General features: G+C 51.4%; 2 protein-coding genes across 2 annotated transcripts in view; both read left to right on the top strand.

The window, feature by feature from the left end:
- LOC310819380 (SERTA domain-containing protein 2-like) overlaps nucleotides 1-2,361 on the top strand; it is a 12,981-nt gene extending 10,620 nt beyond the window's left edge. Inside the window, exon 2 of the mRNA XM_083690648.1 lies at nucleotides 933-2,361. Within this exon, the coding sequence (XP_083546774.1) occupies nucleotides 937-2,130 (1,194 nt within the window). The 5' untranslated portion in view covers nucleotides 933-936 and the 3' untranslated portion in view covers nucleotides 2,131-2,361. The remainder of the gene's footprint in view (nucleotides 1-932) is intronic.
- A 2,886-nt stretch (nucleotides 2,362-5,247) lies between these two features.
- On the top strand, nucleotides 5,248-19,113 carry aftpha (aftiphilin a). Its single transcript, XM_083689624.1, has 9 exons — nucleotides 5,248-5,386; nucleotides 8,200-10,274; nucleotides 12,484-12,680; nucleotides 13,483-13,612; nucleotides 14,150-14,206; nucleotides 14,327-14,449; nucleotides 14,697-14,757; nucleotides 17,056-17,179; nucleotides 17,350-19,113. Exons 2-9 carry the CDS (start codon nucleotides 8,247-8,249, stop codon nucleotides 17,492-17,494), a joined length of 2,865 nt encoding a protein of 954 aa, XP_083545750.1. The 5' UTR covers nucleotides 5,248-5,386; nucleotides 8,200-8,246; the 3' UTR covers nucleotides 17,495-19,113.
- Nucleotides 19,114-20,000: the final 887 nt, after the last annotated feature.

Here is a 20,000-nt window from a genome sequence, read left to right as displayed (position 1 = left end):
AGAGCTGAGACTTCAGAGCGAGTGCGACCACACACACACACACACACACACACGCACGCACGCACGCACGCACACACACACACACACACACACACACACACACACACACACACACACAGTGGGGACGCTAGGAGGGGGGGTTTAATGTCAGCTGACCAGGTTCCATGTGAGGTGAAATCAGCTGACTCCGTGGGTGGTAGGCTCCTCCAACACAACAACAACACACACACACACACACACACACACACACACACACACACGGCACAGGAAGTGTCTTACTTCCTTCCCACTAACGGTAATGAACCAACCGTCAGTTGCAGGTTGTGATGGTCATATATGGGCATATATTGTTTAGGATTTCCTCAGCTGTGTGTAGAACTTTGTGGGAGCTTAAATAAACCAACGTACCTCAAACTGGTTTCTATGAATTTAATGAAACACCACAATTGTAGAGGGAGTGGCAGTTATTCAGATACAAATTCAGAAAACTTTATTGACCCACTTTTCAAACATAATACACATAATACACATCACAAAACACAATATAAACACACACAAAAGACATGATCTCTGAGCAGACTCTCTCTGCTGCCACTCTAGAAAACCAGAATGGAAATAAACCCGTAGAATTTATTTCATAAAGTTACTTTATTGTGTTTTTAATCCTTAATAATATTGTCTGTGTATTGTTGTACTCAAATGGCTGAGGCAGCTTGTGTGTGTTTTACAACAGTCATTGAGTCTTTCAAAGATGTTAACTCTCCTCCTCCTCCTCTCCTCCTCCTCCTCTCCTCCTCCTCTTCCTCCTCCTCTCCTCCTCTCCTCCTCCTCTTCCTCCTCCTCTCCTCCTCCTCCTCCTCTTCCTCCTCTCCTCCTCCTCCTCCTCTTCCTCCTCCTCTCCTCCTCCTCCTCCTCTTCCTCCTCCTCCTCAGATATATGTTGGGTAACGGTGTGAAGCGCAAACTGGACGAGGATGACGACCCCAGGTTCCTGGAGGTCAAGGGTCATCCTCCGTGTCCTCCAGCGGCGGCGGTGGGCGGAGCCTCGAGGGCGTCGCTGACCCTGCAGCGGCAGACAGTTCTGAACATGTCCCTGATGAAGCTCTACGGCCCGCCCCGCTCGCCGCGCTCCTCCTCTGAGCCCGCCCTCCGTCGGCGGGTCGTCATCAACAACCTGATTCGCCGGCTTCACCGCGAGCTCACCGAGGAAGGGGGCGGCGGCCTGCGGGCGCTGTTCTTCTCCGTCCCGCCCACCTCGCCGGCCGTCGCCATGGAGGAGGACGAGGGCTACCACGAAGCTCCGCCTTCGGCGTTCGGCGGCGGCGGCGTCCTGACCCCGCCTCTTTCAATGACAGCGCCTCTGGACTCGTGTCTGACCCCGGCCTCGCTCCTAGAGGACGACCCCCCGCTGTTCTTCTCGCTGCCGCCTCCGCCCTCCTCCCCCCCCCACCCCCCCTCCTCCTCCCCCCTGAGACCCCCGGCCCCCCAGCCGGCGACCAAGGACAGCTTCTCCTCGGCCCTGGAGGAGATTGAAGAGCTGTGTCCCATGGTGGTGACGACATCCACTCCCTCCTCCTCTCCCTCGCCCCCCTCCTCCCTCTCCTCCCCCTCCTCCCCCTCGTCTCCCCCACAGACCACCCAGCCCCTCCCCTCCCTCTCCACGGTGATGGACGTGACAGAGGAGACAAGGACCTTCAACCAGAAGGACAGGGAGTCGCTCTTGCACGGCGAAATCCGCGTCACGAAAGCCGTCACTACCAACCCCCTCCCCCTCCCCCTCCCTCTCTCAGCCCTCTCTCCCACCCACACAGACACCTCCTCCCCCCTCACCCTCGCCGTGACCCCCCCCAGCCCCACGTCCGGGGGCTTCCTGACAGACTTTGCCCTGGATGACATCCTGTTCACAGACATAGACACCTCCATGTATGACTTCAGCCCCTGCGGCCCCCCCTCCTTCCTGGGGGGGTCTAAACCCCCTCCCATCGTGACCACGGACGAGCTAGTCAAGACCCTGTCTGGCTACGCTGGGGGCGGGGGCGGAGGGGGGGTCGGGGTCGGAGGTCAGACCCAGCCCTTTAAACTCGACCTGGCCGAACTGGACCACATCATGGAGGTTCTGGTCGGGTCCTGAGGCACCGCAAGGCCCCGTCCACAAACAACCCCTAGCCCCTTAGTCCCTAGCTTCTACTCCCTAGCTCCTACTCCCTAGCCCCTTAGTCCCTAGCCCCTTAGTCGCTAGCTCCTAGTCACTAGCTCCGAGTCACTAGCCCCTAGCCCCTTAGTCCCTAGCTCCTAGTCACTAGCCCCTAACCCCTAGCTCCTACTCCCTAGCCCCTACTCCCTAGCCCCTTAGTCCCTAGCCCCTTAATCCCTAGCTACTACTCCCTAGCTCCTAGTCCCTAGCTCCTAGTCACTAGCCCCTAACCCCTAGCTCCTACTCCCTAGCCCCTACTCCCTAGCTCCTAATCATTAGCCCCTACTCCCTAGCTCCTAGTCCCTAGCTCCTAGTCACTAGCCCCTAACCCCTAGCTCCTACTCCCTAGCTCCTAGTCCCTAGCTCCTAGTCCCTAGCCCCTTAGTCCCTAGCCCCTTAATCCCTAGCACCTACTCCCTAGCTCCTAATCATTAGCCCCTAACCCCTTAGTCCCTAGCACCTACTCCCTAGCTCCTAATCATTAGCCCCTAACCCCTTAGTCCCTAGCCCCTACTCCCTAGCCCCTTAGTCCCTAACCCCTTAGTCCCTAGCCCCTACTCCCTAGCCCCTTAGTCCCTAGCTCCTACTCCTTAGCTCCTAGCTACCTTTCGACACTTAGTGTAGATCAGAGAACATTGGGTAGGTGCAAACAAGATGGTGGCAGTTCCACCCTAGCCCAACAGAGGGCAGTGTTGAGCTACTACCATCAAACACATACTTCTAGATCTACAAAAGTGTTTCCTGCCAGGGGTTGATTCTGGACTGGGCCCAGGAAACTCCAGAAGTGGGTTGAGCAGATATTTAATGGTTACGAAACGAGTTTTCCTAAATCGTTTGTTTGTACAGTTTTATATCTATGTCCGAAAATTGTAAGAAACGTATTGTCTGCATCACTCTAGACTTTTTACCTGCAGAACACTGTGCATGTCATGTGCTTTTCCTTTCCGAAATGGGAGCTAAGGTGGGACAGATTGGGACGCATGTGTTTGGTTGCAGTTCTCTGCTGGATGGTTCAGATTTCCTTCCCAATGTCTGTGTTTTTTCTGTCTTTTTTAAACAAACTCAGCCATACATTTGCAAAACATCTACTTTTCTTGTGTCCATTGAGCTGTAGCATAAACAGATATTGGGTTTCATAGATCTTTGTTTTGTTTTTACTTTTTTTTTTTTTTTTTTTGCGTTTATGCTATTATACTTGTAGAAAAAAAAGAACAAATCCTAGTTATTGAAGACTGGCGGCCTCAACTAAGATTTTTCAATATATTATTTTATCATTTTAATTATTTATCATACTGCTCTGTATATGACCTTTGAACTCTATTTGTTGTTATAAAATGGTCCATGGTTCCAGCCACCATAAGATGTTTTTCATTGGTGGGACTTTCAATAAGATGTCAGGTGAAATAGTCTTCAGTTCACACACAAATGCAGACATCAGGAAATGTGAATGTATGAGTTTATTTTTGAGTTTATGAATGATTATTGAGTTATTTATTTTCTTTTATTTCTGGTGTATATATTTACATATATTTATTCGAATGTGACACTAACATTGTGGTCAGAACAGGAAGTTCAGATGCATTCTAATAGACAAGGTCAAGTGTGACAACATGCTGTGTAATATATTTCTATCCTCATTTAATCTTTAAGAGAAGTGAATGACTTTAGTTTGATTTATGTGGTAGGCCTAATTTGTGTGTGCGTGTGTGTGTGTGTGTGTGTGTGTGTGTGTGTGTGTGTGTGTGTGTGTGTGTGTGTGACACACCGGTTCCTACTCTATTTATCAGTAGTGTGTGTCTGTGTGTGTGTGTGTGTGTGTGTGTGTGTGCGTATGTCTGTGTGTGTGTGTGTGTGTGTGTGTGTGTGTGTGTGTGTGTGTCTGTGTGTGTGTGTGTGTGTGTGTGTGTGTGTGTGTGCACCCTCTTAGCTGTGTTCAGCATCAACCAGTCAGGGAATGGTTAACCAACAACTTTCTTATCAGACAAACAAGTTCTGCCCTCCAAAGTCTTTTAACTCTCCTCCTCCTCTCCTCCTCTCCTCCTCCTCCTCCTCCTCTTCCTCCTCCTCCTCTCTTCCTCCTCCTCTCCTCCTCCTCCTCCTCCTCTCCTCCTCCTCTTCCTCCTCCTCTCCTCCTCCTCATCTTCCTCCTCCTCTCCTCCCCCTCCTCTTCCTCCTCCTACTCCTCAGATATATGTTGGGTAACAGTGTGAAGCGCCTCTCCTGTCTGCCCGTGGTTTAAATACGGTATTAAGGTAACTTTTCGCTGCTCAATTATTCTTTTTCTGCATTATTGCTCTGATCAAATTGAAGTGTGTTGTACGGTATGTGGTCCTTTTTTTCTACTCATCTCCTCCATTCAAGTTGACCTGTTTTCAAGAAGGTCTGTACTTTACTGCAGACCTTCAACAGACCTTCAACCTGTGCCTTGCTCTATGCAAATATGTATTCATTTGTCTAAAACAATCCAATGATTATTTTTATGTATGAAATATGTGCATACAGCTTTGATGCTGTTATACTTTTGTAGGTATATTTTATACAATAAATTGGAAAGAAACGTGACCGTTTTTTGGTGCCTTTGTTGAAGTATGAAGTGGGAAATCCACTACTCCCCACTACTCCCCTTGGTCTCAATACATACCAATATAGTATCTCTATATCTCAACTTGCCTGAGTAGTTGTGCTACTTACATGAGTGGTTAAACGTAGTATCAGACATTTCTTTACCCCTATTTTTTCTTAAAGACCACCTAGCCTGATCTTCAGAATGACAGGTGTTTTCCTGACAATAAAATAGACTTTGCTAATAGACACAACGACCAGGGTCAGAGAGAGAGCGAGAGAGAAAGAGAAAGAGAGAGAGAGAGAGAGAGTGAGAGATATGTATATATATAGATCAATAAAAGTCTCCTAGATTATTATTATGTCGGGTAAATGTTGTCTATGTTGTGTACTCTGGGGTGGGAGAGTCCTGTCAGCCACACCAAAAAGCCCTGTTGCATTGTGGGTAGCGTTCGCAGGGAGACGGGTGCTAAAGGATCATCACAGCTGCCTGTCTGTCTGTCCGCTGCCGGCTGTCTCCTGAAACCTGTCTCCTGGAAACCTGTCTCCTGTCCTGCTGACAATCACTATCAGTCCGTGGCAAGTGTCAACTTCATCTGAACCATGAAAAATGAACGGTCAAGATCCTAAGGTATGCCGAATTGTTTCTTTGTCCAGTGCCTGCCAACGCCAACCAACCCGGATACACAGGGACCTGACAGGCTAGCTAGCGTTAGCCTGCTAGCGGGGAGGACGAGACAGACTGGATACAAATTGTCAGCACATTAGCAGCGCAGCTAGCTAGTTATCCAACGTCAGCCAGGTATAAAGCTACCTTCCCCTGCCCTTGATAGTTGGGAACTAATCGCTAATGAGTGATGTGTTGGGTGAGCTCCCGGGCCAGTGTCCTGGCTGGGTGTTTGTTCAAGCTGTCAAAGAGGAAGGTAGGCAGCTCGCTACGACATTCCTCCCCAGCTAACTAGCTAACGTTAGCTAGCTCCCCATCACATCGAAAAGAGCACGGTGGATGTCAAGGCCCCTTTCCCAGGCTAGCTGTCTAGCTGTCTAGCTGTCTAGCTGTCTAGCTGTCTATAAGCTTGACAGTGACAGTCACTAGCCACGTTAGCTTTAATCCTGGTCGCAAATTGCAGTGGTGTGGTTAGTTGCGAATAGCCAGCGGTCAGTTAGCCAGCTAGCTTGCTGTGTGGAGCCAGGGGGGTTTGTTTACAGAGGCTTCCAGATAGCTGTCACCCGGTCACCCGGTCACCCTGCCCTGTCACCCTGCCTGCCCTGTCGCCCTGCCTGCCCTGTCACCCTGCCTGCCCTGTCGCCCTGCCTGCCCTGTCGCCCTGCCTGCCCTGTCACCCTGCCTGCCCTGTCACCCTGTCGCCCTGCCTGCCCTGCCTGCCCTGTCGCCCTGCCTGCCCTGTCACCCTGCCTGCCCTGCCTGCCCTGCCTGCCCGGTCGCCCTGCCGCCCTGCCTGCCCTGTCGCCCTGCCTGCCCTGCCTGCCCGGTCGCCCTGTCGCCCTGCCTGCCCTGTCGCCCTGCCTGCCCTGTCGCCCTGCCTGCGGGGTGACACCGCGGACGGGCTGAGCGGGTCAGCAGGGAACCCGTGGGACTGATGAATAGCTCCTCTTACTACTTGTGTATGTGTTTTATTTAGCGAGCAGACGACACAAAGGCACGTTTGATTGATTGCAATGTCTGTTAAACAAAGTCTGTTAAAATGAACGCTGTATGTATGTATGTATGTATGTATGTATGTATGTATACATTAATTGGGTGGTGAATGCCGGACATAAGGTCCAACAATGCATTTTCTCCCAATTGGGGCATCTTCTATTAGGCCTAGTTGGACTTTCAGACGGGCACATAGTGTCATACACTTGAAACAAGTCTCCTACGGTTTCATTTCCTGGCTCACTTCTCTGTCTGGTCAAGGCCTGTCGTGTGGCTTGTAGCTGCCATATTCTCCGCTCTTCAACAATGTGTCCAGACATGGCTGTTTTAGAGAGAGCCCACAACAACATAACTGTTGCTTTATTGCTCTGGATCTGAGTGCAAGAAAGCAGGGGGTGCAAAACATATGCCTCTATTCAAGTTCACCAGGGAACAGCCTAAAACGAACATCATTAGCTAAAGGTGCATTCTAAATAGTGAAGAATATGGATTTAGGGCAGTGCAGACACAACGCAATAGGCTAATGTTTAAACATTTAAAAAAAAGAAGGTTTTTAAATGCTGGTCTATTTTAGACACCCTGATTGGCCTAGCCTAGTGTGTCAATACACAAACCCTACACACCATGCAGCCTTTCAGTCAAAGCAAACACTTAACAGGCTCAAAGTTCATTGGTTGAAGAAGTTAGGCGTAGCTTAGGGAAGCTCGGTCATTCCTGTGTGTGAGTTCCATATAGGTGTCTGGTGTTGGATTATTCTTAGCTTGTTCTTGCTGCTACTAGGATTCCTATAGCTCCACAAACAACAACAACAACCCCTACCTCTACCTCTACCCCTACCTCTACCACCCAGACAAATGCATGGATCTGAAAGCATTGGACATGTTGCCTACTAATAGCCTGGTTAGGAAAGCTGTCGCCCTTTTGCTGACACCTATCCAATGCTTTCATATCTGCATAGCAGGGGAGGCTGGTGGAGGTAGAAATCGGAGGATGTGCTCATTGTAATGCATGGAACGGAACGAGGAATGGTATCACACACGTGGTTACACATCAACATCACTACACATTACAGTGAGCCCGTCCTCCGATTTCTACCTCCGCCAGCCTCCCCTGCTAGAACTAGGTTAGGGGTAGGGGCTATTTCTGGACAGAGCTCTGGCCTATTATCTTCCTTGAGGAGGGTTCTACGTGCCCGCCCCCCGCCCCCTGCTGTTGCTACATCACAACACCACTTCCTCATTACCACTTCATTACTGCCAATTTGAAAACAATCTGTCCACTCTTAGTCTGGGGAGCCGTGGTAATTTAATTTAGGTTAAGGACTTAGCAGCACACTAGACAAACCAGATAGCCCAGGTCCTAAAGCACCATCAGGAGACTGCTGCCTCCCTCCTGTCCTTGGGCAGCACTCCTTCTTTATAAGTAGGCTTACATTTATACTGGTCCATCAATCTAGCTATCATTAAGATGTTTTTTTTAAATTATTTTTATGAATCGGTTTAATCCTGAGGCATCTTTCTCTATAGGGTGATCATTGCTGCCCTGCATTATGCCTGGCACGGAATAAGATCTAATGAAATAATCAGTTTAATCCTCAGACCGCTGTCTCCATGGGTGATCGTTTCAGCCCTGCATTATGCATAGGATGGAGTCTAATCAAATGGAATATGATATTTGATTATCTGTTGTGTTTGGAAATGTCTCTTGTGGATGTACAGACTTCTGTCCTTCACCCTGTGATCACTGATTGTCTCCCCCCCTCCCCGCCCCCCGCCCTTCCACAGGTGTAACCTCCAGTTCGCGTGTGACTGAGTGACAGCCGGGTCGACCAATGGAGCCCGACGTGATTCGCATGTACTCCTCCTCCCCGCCCCCCATGGAGGACGGCGGGGCCGAGGAAGAGGACGATGAGTTCGGCGACTTCGGCGGCTTCTCCTCCGGCGTCCCGGCCAGCGTCAGCTTCACCGAGTTTGACACCCCGGCGACGTTCAGCCAGAGCCATGCCCTCGCCGCCACCTCGCCCCCCGAACTCCTCAACCACGGGGGCGTGGTGGGACTCTCAGGCTCGCGGGGGCCCGCGGACGAGCTCTCTAAGCAGAACGGCGTCGTGCCGGAGGGCGGCCCTCCTCCTCCTCCTCCCTCCTCTGACAGAACTGTCAGCAGCACAGAGGAGTTGAAAAAGATCGCTGACCACGAACGCCACTCGCGACCCAGTCTCCATTCTCTCAACTCCCTGGACTCGACCGTGAGCGGTCAGACTGAGGTCAAGCCTGTTGACTGCAACGGCAGCGGCGGAGGAGGAAGAGGAGGAGGAGGAGGAGGGGGGGTCGCGGAGGTCCTCACGAACGGCTTTGCGACTTTCGGCTCACAGGGACCTCCTCCTCCTCCTCCTTCCTCCTCCCCCTCTCTGCAGAATTCTGTCCATTCTAAAAAGAAAGGCCCCGCTGTGGAATATACGGACGAACCCCCTCCCAGCCCGGAGGACGATTTCGCAGACTTCTCCGCCTTCTCGAACGCGTCAGACGCTCAAGGACACTCCAACCAGGTGAGGAATGACGGCGACGTGGGCGAGAGCCGGGATGATCCCGAAGGGGAGGGTGTTAGTCATCGTCTGTCGTTGTCGGCAGAGGAGAAGGAGAACTGCTGCCAACAGCAACAGCCCTCCTCTATTACCACAGAGCAGGAAGTCAGAGCAGAGGACAACGCCAGAGACACGCACACAACTCACTCTGTCATCAGTGGATCTCATATCACAGGATCTGATGATCTAACAGGATCTGATGATCTAACAGGATCCGCAGGGTCGGACATGGCTGGGTCTGAATCCATATCCTACGGTCCTGCTGAGGCCAGTGGGGGCCTGAGTAACGGCCGGGCGGAGGGGGTCTGCCACAGAGACAGTGACTCTGAACCCAGGGACTCTTCAGACACGTCTGACCATCCTGCCTTGGCACGTGACCAGCCCTCTGCGTCCGAGGTAGGCCGCGCTGTGGAACCACCTGTCGCCCTGAACGGGGTGGATCTAGAGGGGGCGTCTGGGGAGGCGGGGGTGGAGGCGGTTGTGGGTCAGAATGGGGTTTTACCTGATGCAGGTGAGGACAGAGACGGGGAGGTGGATGAGTTGGAGGCGGAGGTGGAGGTGGAGTTGGAGGGAGAGCAAGCGGACGAGAAGGGGTCAGGGAACGAGACGGAGACCGAGACCGAGACGTCGTTCGGACGGCCGCTGTCGACGGACGCCCTGGAGGAGTACGGGGACTTGAGCACGACGGGCTCCGTCCCCTCGCCGCCGCTGCAGGAAGAGGTCGCCACACCCGCCGACCACAGCCAGCTCCCCGAGGACGACGACGATGAAGACTTCGGCGACTTCGGGGATGTGGGCTCGTTTAGTGGGCAGGGCTTCGCCGATTTCGACCAACCGGAGCTGCCGTCTGAGCAGCGAGGCGGGTCAGCTGACTCCGTCTCTATACCTGGGCAGGAAGTGCCGAACGGAGACGACGCGGACGACGAGGACTTTGGAGATTTCGACGCCTCCAAAAACGGTGGCGGGAACGCCGCGGTAGACGATGAGCACGGGGGCAAATTCGCTGACTTCCCGGCCAGCGACAGTTTCGCTGACTTCACCTCGGCTCCCGTGGGGGAGGACCAGGAAGCGGACGGAGGGTGGAACGCCTTCGATGAGCCCGCCGAGGGTCAGGGGTCAGGGGACTCCTGGGCGGCGTTCGGAGATGACCAGCCAAGCGCTGCTGCTGCACCGATGGAGAAGACGGAAGAGGAAGAGGAGGAGAAGGAGGAAGAGTGGAAGGACAGCCGGGGTGTCACCTCCAGCGCGGACCAGACCAGTAGAGGAGATGGCCAGTCGGTAAGGGCGGGAAAGCTGTGGCGAAATTCTATTGTCATTGATTCTGTTCCACACTACGCTGCTTCACTGCACACCACTGTGTTATACAGAACGTTGTAGAACTAGAAATATGTTCTACTGCACTCTGCCCTGTTCTGTTCTACTCTACAATTGTATTATATTATGTAAAACACATCATTATTAATACACTCTGAGGCAATTAGGAGAATGTGCTTGACTAGCTTGAAGTGGAACTCCAAAGCCTCTCTCTCTGTCAGTCTCTGGGCCTTCCCTGTGGGTAATGCAGTTTAAACATGATTGTGTTAAACGATCGGCTGTGTGTTTGCTCGTGGGTAATGACAGTAGTAGGCAGAATGCAGAATGCTCTGTTGCACTTGATGACGTTTATTACTGTGGTAAAGAACCCTCCCCTCAGGAATGTCACCAGGCACGGTATTCCACTCACAAGGACATGCTATCTAGACGTCACACACGCCACCATACTCAGTGTCAAGCCTAGTTTAAACAAAGGCCTCCTTGAGTTGCTATTGACATAATTAAAAACTATAATTCAGTGTTTGAAATTAGACAGCCGCTTTCAGAAGTGACGTTCACTTTTAGTCAAGTATAAATAGCAGTAAAAGCATCAGACAAACAGAATAATGGCTCATTCTAAATGAAACGTAAACACTTCAATCCACAACCAGATATAAACACTTCAATCCACAACCAGAACCAGAATAAGACTATTCTGAATAGAAATTTGCATCTGAATAGAAAATGGAATTTCAGAAAATCACGTAAATCACGTTTACAGTAAAGCATTATCAGGGTCAGTCAGTGGAGGCTGGCGGAGGTAGAAATCGGAGGACGGGCTCGTTGTAATACATGGAACAGAATGAGGAATGGTATCAAACTAGCCTCCCATGGTTGCATCCTCTCCTCCTCTCCTCCATCTCAATAAAAGCAAGGGAGGAGAGGAACCTCTGATCTCCTTCTCCGATTTGCTTTGAGAAGGAATAATAAGCCTGTCCTCTGATTTCTACCTCCACCAGCCTCCCCTGGGGTCAATCATTGTCAGGCTGTGTCTTTGACCTCCTATTGCAGCCGAGCAGCACAGCTGGCAGACCGCCAGCCAGCCACGAGACGTCACATGACGACCTAACGGCAGAGCCAGATCCATTCAACCATTGTCTCATTCAACAACACGGCGGTTAGCTGATCGGTTAGCTGCTTGTTCTGTCCACAGAATTACAACTCTAGAGTTCTACAATGAATCATTCTAATTCTACGGTTATATCAGGAAACCACCACAGTAACAACTATATAAAGCACCTCAGTAACAAAAGCCACGTTCAACCGGTGTCTGATTGGCCGGCGTGGATATAATGTGCTTGCTCACTGCTCTGTCAGGAGGACACTCCTCAATAATCAGCCGTATTTCACCAGTGTCTGATTCAACTAAATGATTATCATTACGGTTAGCCTGTCACTACCCCCGGTCCCTCAGTCTTCCCTGCCCTCTCCTCTCCCCTCTCACCCCATCTACCTCCTCTCCTCTCCTCTCCTCTCCTCTCTCACCCCATCTACCTCCTCTCCTCTCCTCTCCTCTCCTCTCTCACCCCATCTACCTCCTCTCCTCTCCTCTCCCCTCTCACCCCATCTACCTCCTCTCCTCTCCTCTCCTCTCCTCTCCTCTCTCACCCCATCTACCTCCTCTCCTCTCCTCTCCTCTCCTCTCCTCTCTCACCCCATCTACCTCCTCTCCTCTCCTCTCCTCTCCTCTCCTCTCTCACCCCATCTACCTCCTCTCCTCTCCTCTCCTCTCCTCTCCTCTCTCACCCCATCTACCTCCTCTCCTCTCCTCTCCTCTCCTCTCTCACCCCATCTACCTCCTCTCCTCTCCTCTCCTCTCCTCTCTCACCCCATCTACCTCCTCTCCTCTCTCCTCTCCTCTCCTCTCTCACCCCATCTACCTCCTCTCCTCTCTCCTCTCCTCTCTCACCCCATCTACCTCCTCTCCCCTCCTCTCCTCTCCTCTCCTCTCCTCTCTCACCCCCTCTACCTCCTCTCCTCTCCTCTCCTCTCTCACCCCATCTACCTCCTCTCCTCTCCTCTCTCACCCCGTCTTCCTTCTCACTGTCTGACAAACCCAATAGAAACCCAGGAGGAGAGGAATAAAGGGTCTTTATCCACCATGTTTCTGGTTCTGGTGTCTTTGCTCTCCCAGGCGTCGCTGTACAGTCGGCTGGAGAAGCTGTTCCAGGCCAGCTTCCCTGCAGCTCCCCCGGTGGTGGGGGGTAAGGTGGGGACGGAGGAGGAGGAGGAGGAGGTGGTGGTGCTCACCCTGAAGACCCTGCTGGAGCCCCCGGAGAGGTTACGCCCAGCGGAGGAGGGAGAGAAGGGCCGGGGGACGACACACAACGGGTGAGACGCCCTCTCCCCCAGGCTGAAGTCCCTGCGTCCCGATACGTTCCTCTGTTACTTGCATCTCAGTTGGAGGCTGGTGGAGGTAGAAATCGGAGGACGGGCTCATTGTAATGCACGGAACGGAATGAGGAATGGTGTCAAACACAGGCTCATTTCATTCCACGCATTACAATGAGCCCGTCCTCTGATTTCTACCTCCGCCAGCCTCCCCTGGTTGCATCCTCTCCTAGCCTCCATCTCAGTAAAAGCAGGGGAGGAGGATCTCAGATCTCCTCCTCCGATGTGTTTTGAGAAGGAAGCGAGGGAGCAAGGAAGCAAGGATGCAAGGAATAGGCAACAGAGTAAGACTATTGGGACGCACCCCGGTTGTTTTGACAGATTATATGCCAATTAGCTGACGCTTTTATCCAAAGCGACTTACATTGCAGTGAGTGCATACATTTCAGTATATATGGTCCCAGTGGGAATCGAACCCACAACCGAAGCGTTGTTAGCGCCGTGCTCTACCAGCTGAGCCACAGACAGGAGAGCCTAGTAGATCTCCTGTTCTAGTAGATCCAGTAGATCTCCTGTCCTACACCTTGGGGATGTGTTCAGCTCTGGCAGGTGTGTGTGCACCGTGCCAGGCAGAGCAGAAGCATGGGAGATGCTATGGAGATTATTTGTGGTTTAGTGGTCGTGACTCTTGGTAAACAGTCTCCTACTGGGCTGTCTCTCACTCTGTGTGTGTGTGTGTGTGTGTGTGTGTGTGTGTGTGTGTGTGTGTGTGTGTGTGTGTGTGTGTGTGTGTGTTCTCTAGGGGAGTGCGTGGGGATGTGTGGAGTCAGCTGCAGGACATTCATGACTCGTTTGGCCTGAGGCACCAGTGGGGCGGTTCCCATAGCAACAAGACTCTGCTCTGCTCTCTGGGCATCGACATCAGAAACATTGTGAGTTCTGACTCACCTCCTTCTTCTTCATCATCGTCATCATCATTAGTTTCTCCCTCCTCCTGTGAACTTGCCCTTTTTATAATGACTCTCACACACACACACACACACCCCACACACACACACACACACCCCTCCCTCCCTCACACACACACACACACACACCCCTCCCTCCCTCACACACACACACACACACACACACCCCTCCCTCCCTCACACACACACACACATACCCCTCTCTCCCACACACACACACACACACACACACACACACCCCTCCCTCCCACACACACACACACACACACACACACACACACACACACCCCTCCCTCCCACACACACACACACACACACACACACACACCCCTCCCTCCCACACACACACACACACACATACCCCTCCCTCCCACACACACACACACACACACACACACACCCCTCCCTCCCTCATGCAATGACCGTTGATTTAGTTTCAGTCAGTCTGATTGGTTAATTGATTGATAAATGTCTCTCTGTGTTTCTTCCACCCACTCACAGCTGTTCACGGGTCAGAAGAAACAGCCAGTGATAGTCCCCATGTATGCTGCCAGCCTGGTGAGTCGTGTTGACACACACACACACACACCCTGCTAGAATCCCCTCTCTCAGTTCTGAAGATTCTGACTTTCACCCTGCCCCAGGATTTAACCCCGCCCCTGTCTCTCTGACCCCCAGGGCATGCTGGAACCTACCAAAGAGCCAGTCAAACCCGTCTCTGCGGCAGAGATGATCACGTCCATAGCACAAGCACCTCCCGTTGCCCCGGAGACCAGCATCTGTCCACCCGACACCGCCCAGGTGAGGGGTCTGTCTAACAGCTGATTGGCTACGGTCCTCTTCAGTCCCGTTGCATTCTATTCCTTTCACAGCACTTCATAGCAAAAGTAATGTCGTCCAAATCAATTAACATCACATCTGTTCACTATAGAAAGGTGGATTTTCCGTCACATTGACAGACACACAGGAAGTGTCTATGTAAATGTCTATGCATTCTGTCTCCGCCCCCCCTCTGAGTTGACCCCTCCCTCTTCCCTGCCGTCACCAGGAAGTGCTCCCGCCCGTCCAGTTTGATTGGAGCAGCAGTGGCCTTACTAACCCCCTAGACGGTAGGTCCCATGGGCTGATGTCTCAGCGCTCTGAGGAATGTTATGTTCAAGATGGCCGACTTTGTTTACTTTTCTGATGGAGTAAATTGGCTCCCTTGTGGACCTTTCCTCTCCACCTCTCCACCCCTCCACCTCTTCACCTCTCCTCTTCACCTCTCCACCCCTCCACCTCTCCACCTCTTCACCTCTCCACCTCTCCACCTCTCCTCTCCACCCCTCCACCTCTTCACCTCTCCTCTCCACCTCTCCACCTCTTCACCTCTCCACCTCTCCTCTCCACCCCTCCACCTCTTCACCTCTCCACCTCTTCACCTCTCCACCCCTCCACCTCTTCACCTCTCCTCTCCACCTCTCCACCCCTCCACCTCTCCACCTCTCCTCTCCACCCCTCCACCTCTCTACCTCTTCACCTCTCCACCTCTCCACCCCTCCACCCCTCTACCTCTTCACCTCTTCACCTCTCCACCTCTCCACCTCTCCACCCCTCCACCTCTCTACCCCTCCACCTCTCCACCCATCCTGATTCCACTCTGCACATGTCCTACAAGTCTGCCATCAAATTCACATACTTACTTCCACATTTCTCTCCAACGCTGTTAGAATCTGACAGAGTTAGAATTGGAATGTTAGAATCTCACAGAATTAGACTTGGAATCTAGAATGTGAGAATCTCTTATTAACAGGACTGTGGCTGTGCTCCAATGACCACTCAGCATACCACACTAAAGGCTGGTTTTCACGGACATAGATTAAGCCTTATCCTAGCGGACCAAAACATCTCCAATAGAGTTTTTCCATAGAAAATACAAAGTAGTCCAGGACTATCTTTAATCTATGTCCTGGTAACTGGCCCTGTAAAAGCCCTACCAATACCAGTAGGCAAGGCTGCATTGTTTGGTAGTAGGCTGGTGTGGATGTTGAACTTTAACCCTGTTCTCTGTCTGTGACTAATACCAGGCTGCATGTCTTTTCTTCTTCTCCTTCTTCTGTGCGTCTCTTTCCGCCCCTCTCCTCTTCTGTGTGTTAACCTTCTCCCTGGCCCTGGGTCGCCCCTGTTGGCCACCATGTTGAATCTCTTGGTCCGTGACTCTCCGGCCATGTTGAATCTCTTGGTCATCGACTCTCGGGCCATGTCGAATCTCTTGGTCCCTGGCCTGCCACCATGTTGACCCTCTTGGTTTTGTGGCTCTCCGGCCATTTTGAATGTCTTGGTCCCTGGCCTGCCACCATGTTGACCCTCTTGGTCCGTGACTCTCCGGCCGTGTCTATTGAATGTGGTTGTGAAGCGAGTGGAGGCTCCTCTCTGCTCAACCTGGACTTCTTTGGCCCGGTGGAGGACTCTGGCCCAGGCTGTGGCTCACCCTCCATCCCAGGTCAGCAGCACCTGACAGGGCACAGGCCAGGGGAGGCTGCTGGAGGTAGAAATCAGAGGAGGGGCTCATTATAATTAATGGAATAAGGGATGATGTGTTTGATACCATTCCTCATTCCTTTCCATACATTAGAATGAGCCCGTCCTCCGATTTCTACCGTCATCAGCCTCCCCTGTTCCAGGCATAGAGTTATATCCTTAGAGGGCGCACTCCCCAAAGTTAACTGATTACATGGGGAGCACCATGATGTCAACTTTCTTCCATCTTCTGTGGTTTGAGCGGGCATAAATCCATTGTAAGTAACTAAGATACACTGCCCCCTGCTGTGCTGGAGTGTCTACACAGCGCAAGTGTCTCACCTCAGTCAGAGAACAAAGGGCACCAGTAGGTGGCGCTATCCACCTGAAAGGCCTCAACAACAGATAAACTTATTGAAGAAGAGTGTGTGTGTGGGTGGGTGTGTGTGTGGGTGTGTGTGTGGGTGTTGTTCCAATTGGCTGATGCCTTCCCAGCTCGTAGGAAGTCCCGCCCTAGTTGACTGCATGATGCCCCTCATTCTGTCACCAATGGGAGAGATAGCATGTGCCTCCTCTAGGGATTTCGCTCTATGAAACGGCCCCACTGTCAGACTCACGTTTCCTTCTGTTCTTCTTGCTTGTAATTGTTCCTCTTCTTCTGCTTAATTTAACACTGTCTCACAAAATCACAACCTTTAGTCCCAAACTAAATCTAATCAAAACTAAATCAGAATCTTTATGAAGGGAGTTCCTTTTTGGTCTGAGTGTGATTGCAGACCCTAAGATATTTGTGTGTGTGTGTGTGTGTGTGTGTGCCTGCCTGCCTGTGTGTGTGCCTGCCTGTGTGTGTGCCTGCCTGTGTGTGTGTGTGCGTGCGCCTGTCTGTGTGTGTGTGTGTGTGTGTGTAGGTGTGGACCCAGAGCTGTATGAGCTGACCACGGCCAAGCTGGACTCCAGCGGTTCAGGGAGCCGTGTGGCTGATGCCTTCGCCCGCCTTATGTCCACCATGGAGAAGACCAGCACCTCCACCAGGTCAGATCACAGGCAGGAGAGGAGCCACATTTGGTCTGTCTCTGTCTCTGTCTGTCTGTGTCTGTGTGTGTGTGTCTGTATCTCTGTCTGTGTCTGTGTGTCTCTCTCTGTCTCTGTCTCTCTCTCTCCCTCCCCCTCCACTGACGGCCATCTTGTCCTCTCCTCCACAGGAAGCCCCGTAAGGAGGAGAATCTGAGTGAGGAGGCGGCCAAGGTGATCTCCAGCCTGCCTGACCTCTCCTTTATGACCGCCAAGGTCCTGATGTTCCCCACCACCCTCACCCCGCTGGGCTGCACCTCCGACCCTGACCCCTGACCCCACCCTCACCCCGCTGGGCTGCACCTCCGACCCTGACCCTACGCCCAACTGACCCCTGACCCCATCCTCACCCCACTGGGCTGCACCTCCGACCCTGACCCTACGCCCAACTGACCCTACACCCAACTGACCCTAACCATGACCCCTGACCATCACCCCGACCCTACTCCCAGCTGACCCTGACCCCTGACCCCTGACCCCTGACCCTACGCCCCACTGATACCCAACTGAAACACTACAACTGCGGCCCAGTAGTCGAAACTGGCGTCCTCTCCTTGTCTCCTCTCCTTGTTTCCTTTCCTTTCCTCTGCCTGGACGATGGAAGATCTGGGCCGGGGGAAATCCTCCAAAAGGCAGACAGGTCAAAGCAACATGGCGGCAGGGGACCTATCCTGTCTGAAGATCAAATCCAGCTGGAGGAGAGACGCCACTTCAGTTGGGACGAACACTGCGTTCTTCTCGTTCTCTTCTCCTCCTTTTCCTCTGTCCGTCTGTCTCTCACTTTATGAAGCTGTCGTCATCTCCTTCCTTCCTTCCTTCCTTCCTTCCTCCCATGCCATTGTTTAGGTTTATCGTTTTTCTTCTTTTATTTGCTTTTTCTTATTCTTTTCATATTTTTTAAGCATCTTTTTTTAATCAAGTGAAGTCTGACCCGGGCCAGACCTGGGCCTGGCCTGCCAGCATACATAGCAGAAGAGAGAACATATTTAAACATGTTAATGTGTTAATTTATAGACGGAAGGTCCTGGAGAAGGTGTTGGTTTATACTAGGAGGGTTGTACATAATCAGGGACGAACTGTGTGTCATTTCTCCTCCCCTCTTGTTTCTGAAGGTGTGTGTGCACGCGTGTGTGTGTGTGTGCGCGCGTGTGTGTGCGCGTGTGTGTGCGCGTGTGTGTGTGTGTGTGTGTGTGTGTGTGCGCGTGTGTGTGTGCGTACGTGTGTGCGTACGTGTGCGCGTGTGTGTGTGCGCGTGTGTGTGTGTGCGCACGTGTGTGTGCGTACGTGTGTGTGCGTACATGTCTGTGTGTATGGAGATGATCAAACACTGGTTAAAGTTCTCTAAACGAGGCTTGAATAAAGTGAAGTGGAACATATGAATATATATACTTATACAAATATAAATATATACAAATATATATGAATATATAACGACTTGAAACCACACTGCCTGCAAAACCCAGCTGAATGTTTCTGTTTCCCCCCCCGTTGTGTCAACAACCTTTTTAGGTTTAGTTGTTTATTTTAGTTTTGTCCCTTTTGACATACCGTAGGGCCTCCCTAGATCTGTAGCCTAACCAGGATTTCTTAACCCATGGCTAAGTGCGCTGTAGTGTGTCTGTGCTTGTTCGTTCTGTCTGTGATCTGACCAGTAGCCTGACTGCTGTCTTCACCCCTCTGTGTGTGTTGTGGCCTACAGAGTCTGGCTCGCCACCCTCCATGTTGGTACCCAACGTTCCACCATGACCAGAACGTTCCCAATGTGCCTTCTGGAAGATTCCAGACGGTGCGTTCTAGAGTGTTCTGGTCACAGAACCTTTGGAATGCCGACATGGCTCTCAGAACTCCACATCTCAAACTGAGTTCGCCCAGTGCTGTAGTATCTATGACTATCTATTCATTTAGTTATGGTTTTTTGCTTTTTTGAGGGGGGGGGGGGGGGGGTAGGGGTTAGGGGAGGGGTAGGGGGGTGGTAAGATGGGGTTATTTTATTGGTTTAAACCACTGACACTGAAGAACACTGAAAGAACGATCGAATCATGAATATATCTTTAGTCTGAGTAAAGGTCGAGGTCGATCTACTTTATAAAGGAATAAGGGACCAATTTCTGTCACATACATACATGCATACGTACATACATACATGCATACATATACACACACATATACATACATGCATACATACACACTATTATAATGAAGTGCTTTGTTGTTGTTTATGTTTTTGCTGTCAGTCATCTTTACTCTTTATTGTTTTGGCGTTTGGTTCTGTTGCTCCACTGTCCGCCTGTTGTCTTCTCCTCGGAGGACTTTGCACATTGTAAAGATGACATGGATGTTCTCATAGTTGACTGTGGCTTTAGGACTGTGAACAGTCAGACTATGGACTGTAAAATGTACGGGAAAATTCCTATGGAAAAAATGAATCACTTGAAGACCCTGTAAAAAGGTTATATCTATTGTGCATGCCCGGGCTGTTTTCAGACTTTAAGTGTGTAAATTTTACTTTTAGTGTACACAAGAAATTAAAAATAATTTAAGAAGAAAGAAACTGCCCCGTGGTCTTTATTTTAGGTGTTGAAAAATACTTTTATTAAACAGAAAATCACCATTGTTCCACTCCAGACCGTACTAGTGACAGACCGTACTAGTGACAGTACATTGATTCATCATTATAAGGTGCAATAATCACAAAGAAACACACAAGTTGAGTTCAGTAACAGAACAGAAAGCTGGGCCTAGCTGCTAGGCTTCCTCCTCCCCAGTAAAGGCAGCATTGTCA

This window comes from Argentina silus (assembly GCF_951799395.1).
Source record: "Argentina silus genome assembly, chromosome: 18".
Classification (NCBI taxonomy): domain Eukaryota; kingdom Metazoa; phylum Chordata; class Actinopteri; order Argentiniformes; family Argentinidae; genus Argentina; species Argentina silus.
Note: the sequence above shows the minus strand (reverse complement) of the source record. Positions and strands in the feature narration are given on the sequence as shown.

Bases quoted from the DNA above. Each gene is read 5' to 3' on its own strand.
- aftpha (XM_083689624.1), top strand. From the start codon at position 8,247: ATGGAGCCCGACGTGATTCGCATGTACTCCTCCTCCCCGCCCCCCATG. The intron at 14,450-14,696 runs GTGAGGGGTCTG...TGCCGTCACCAG, and splicing joins GTCCACCCGACACCGCCCAG to GAAGTGCTCCCGCCCGTCCA. The intron at 14,758-17,055 runs GTAGGTCCCATG...GTGTGTGTGTAG, and splicing joins CCTTACTAACCCCCTAGACG to GTGTGGACCCAGAGCTGTAT.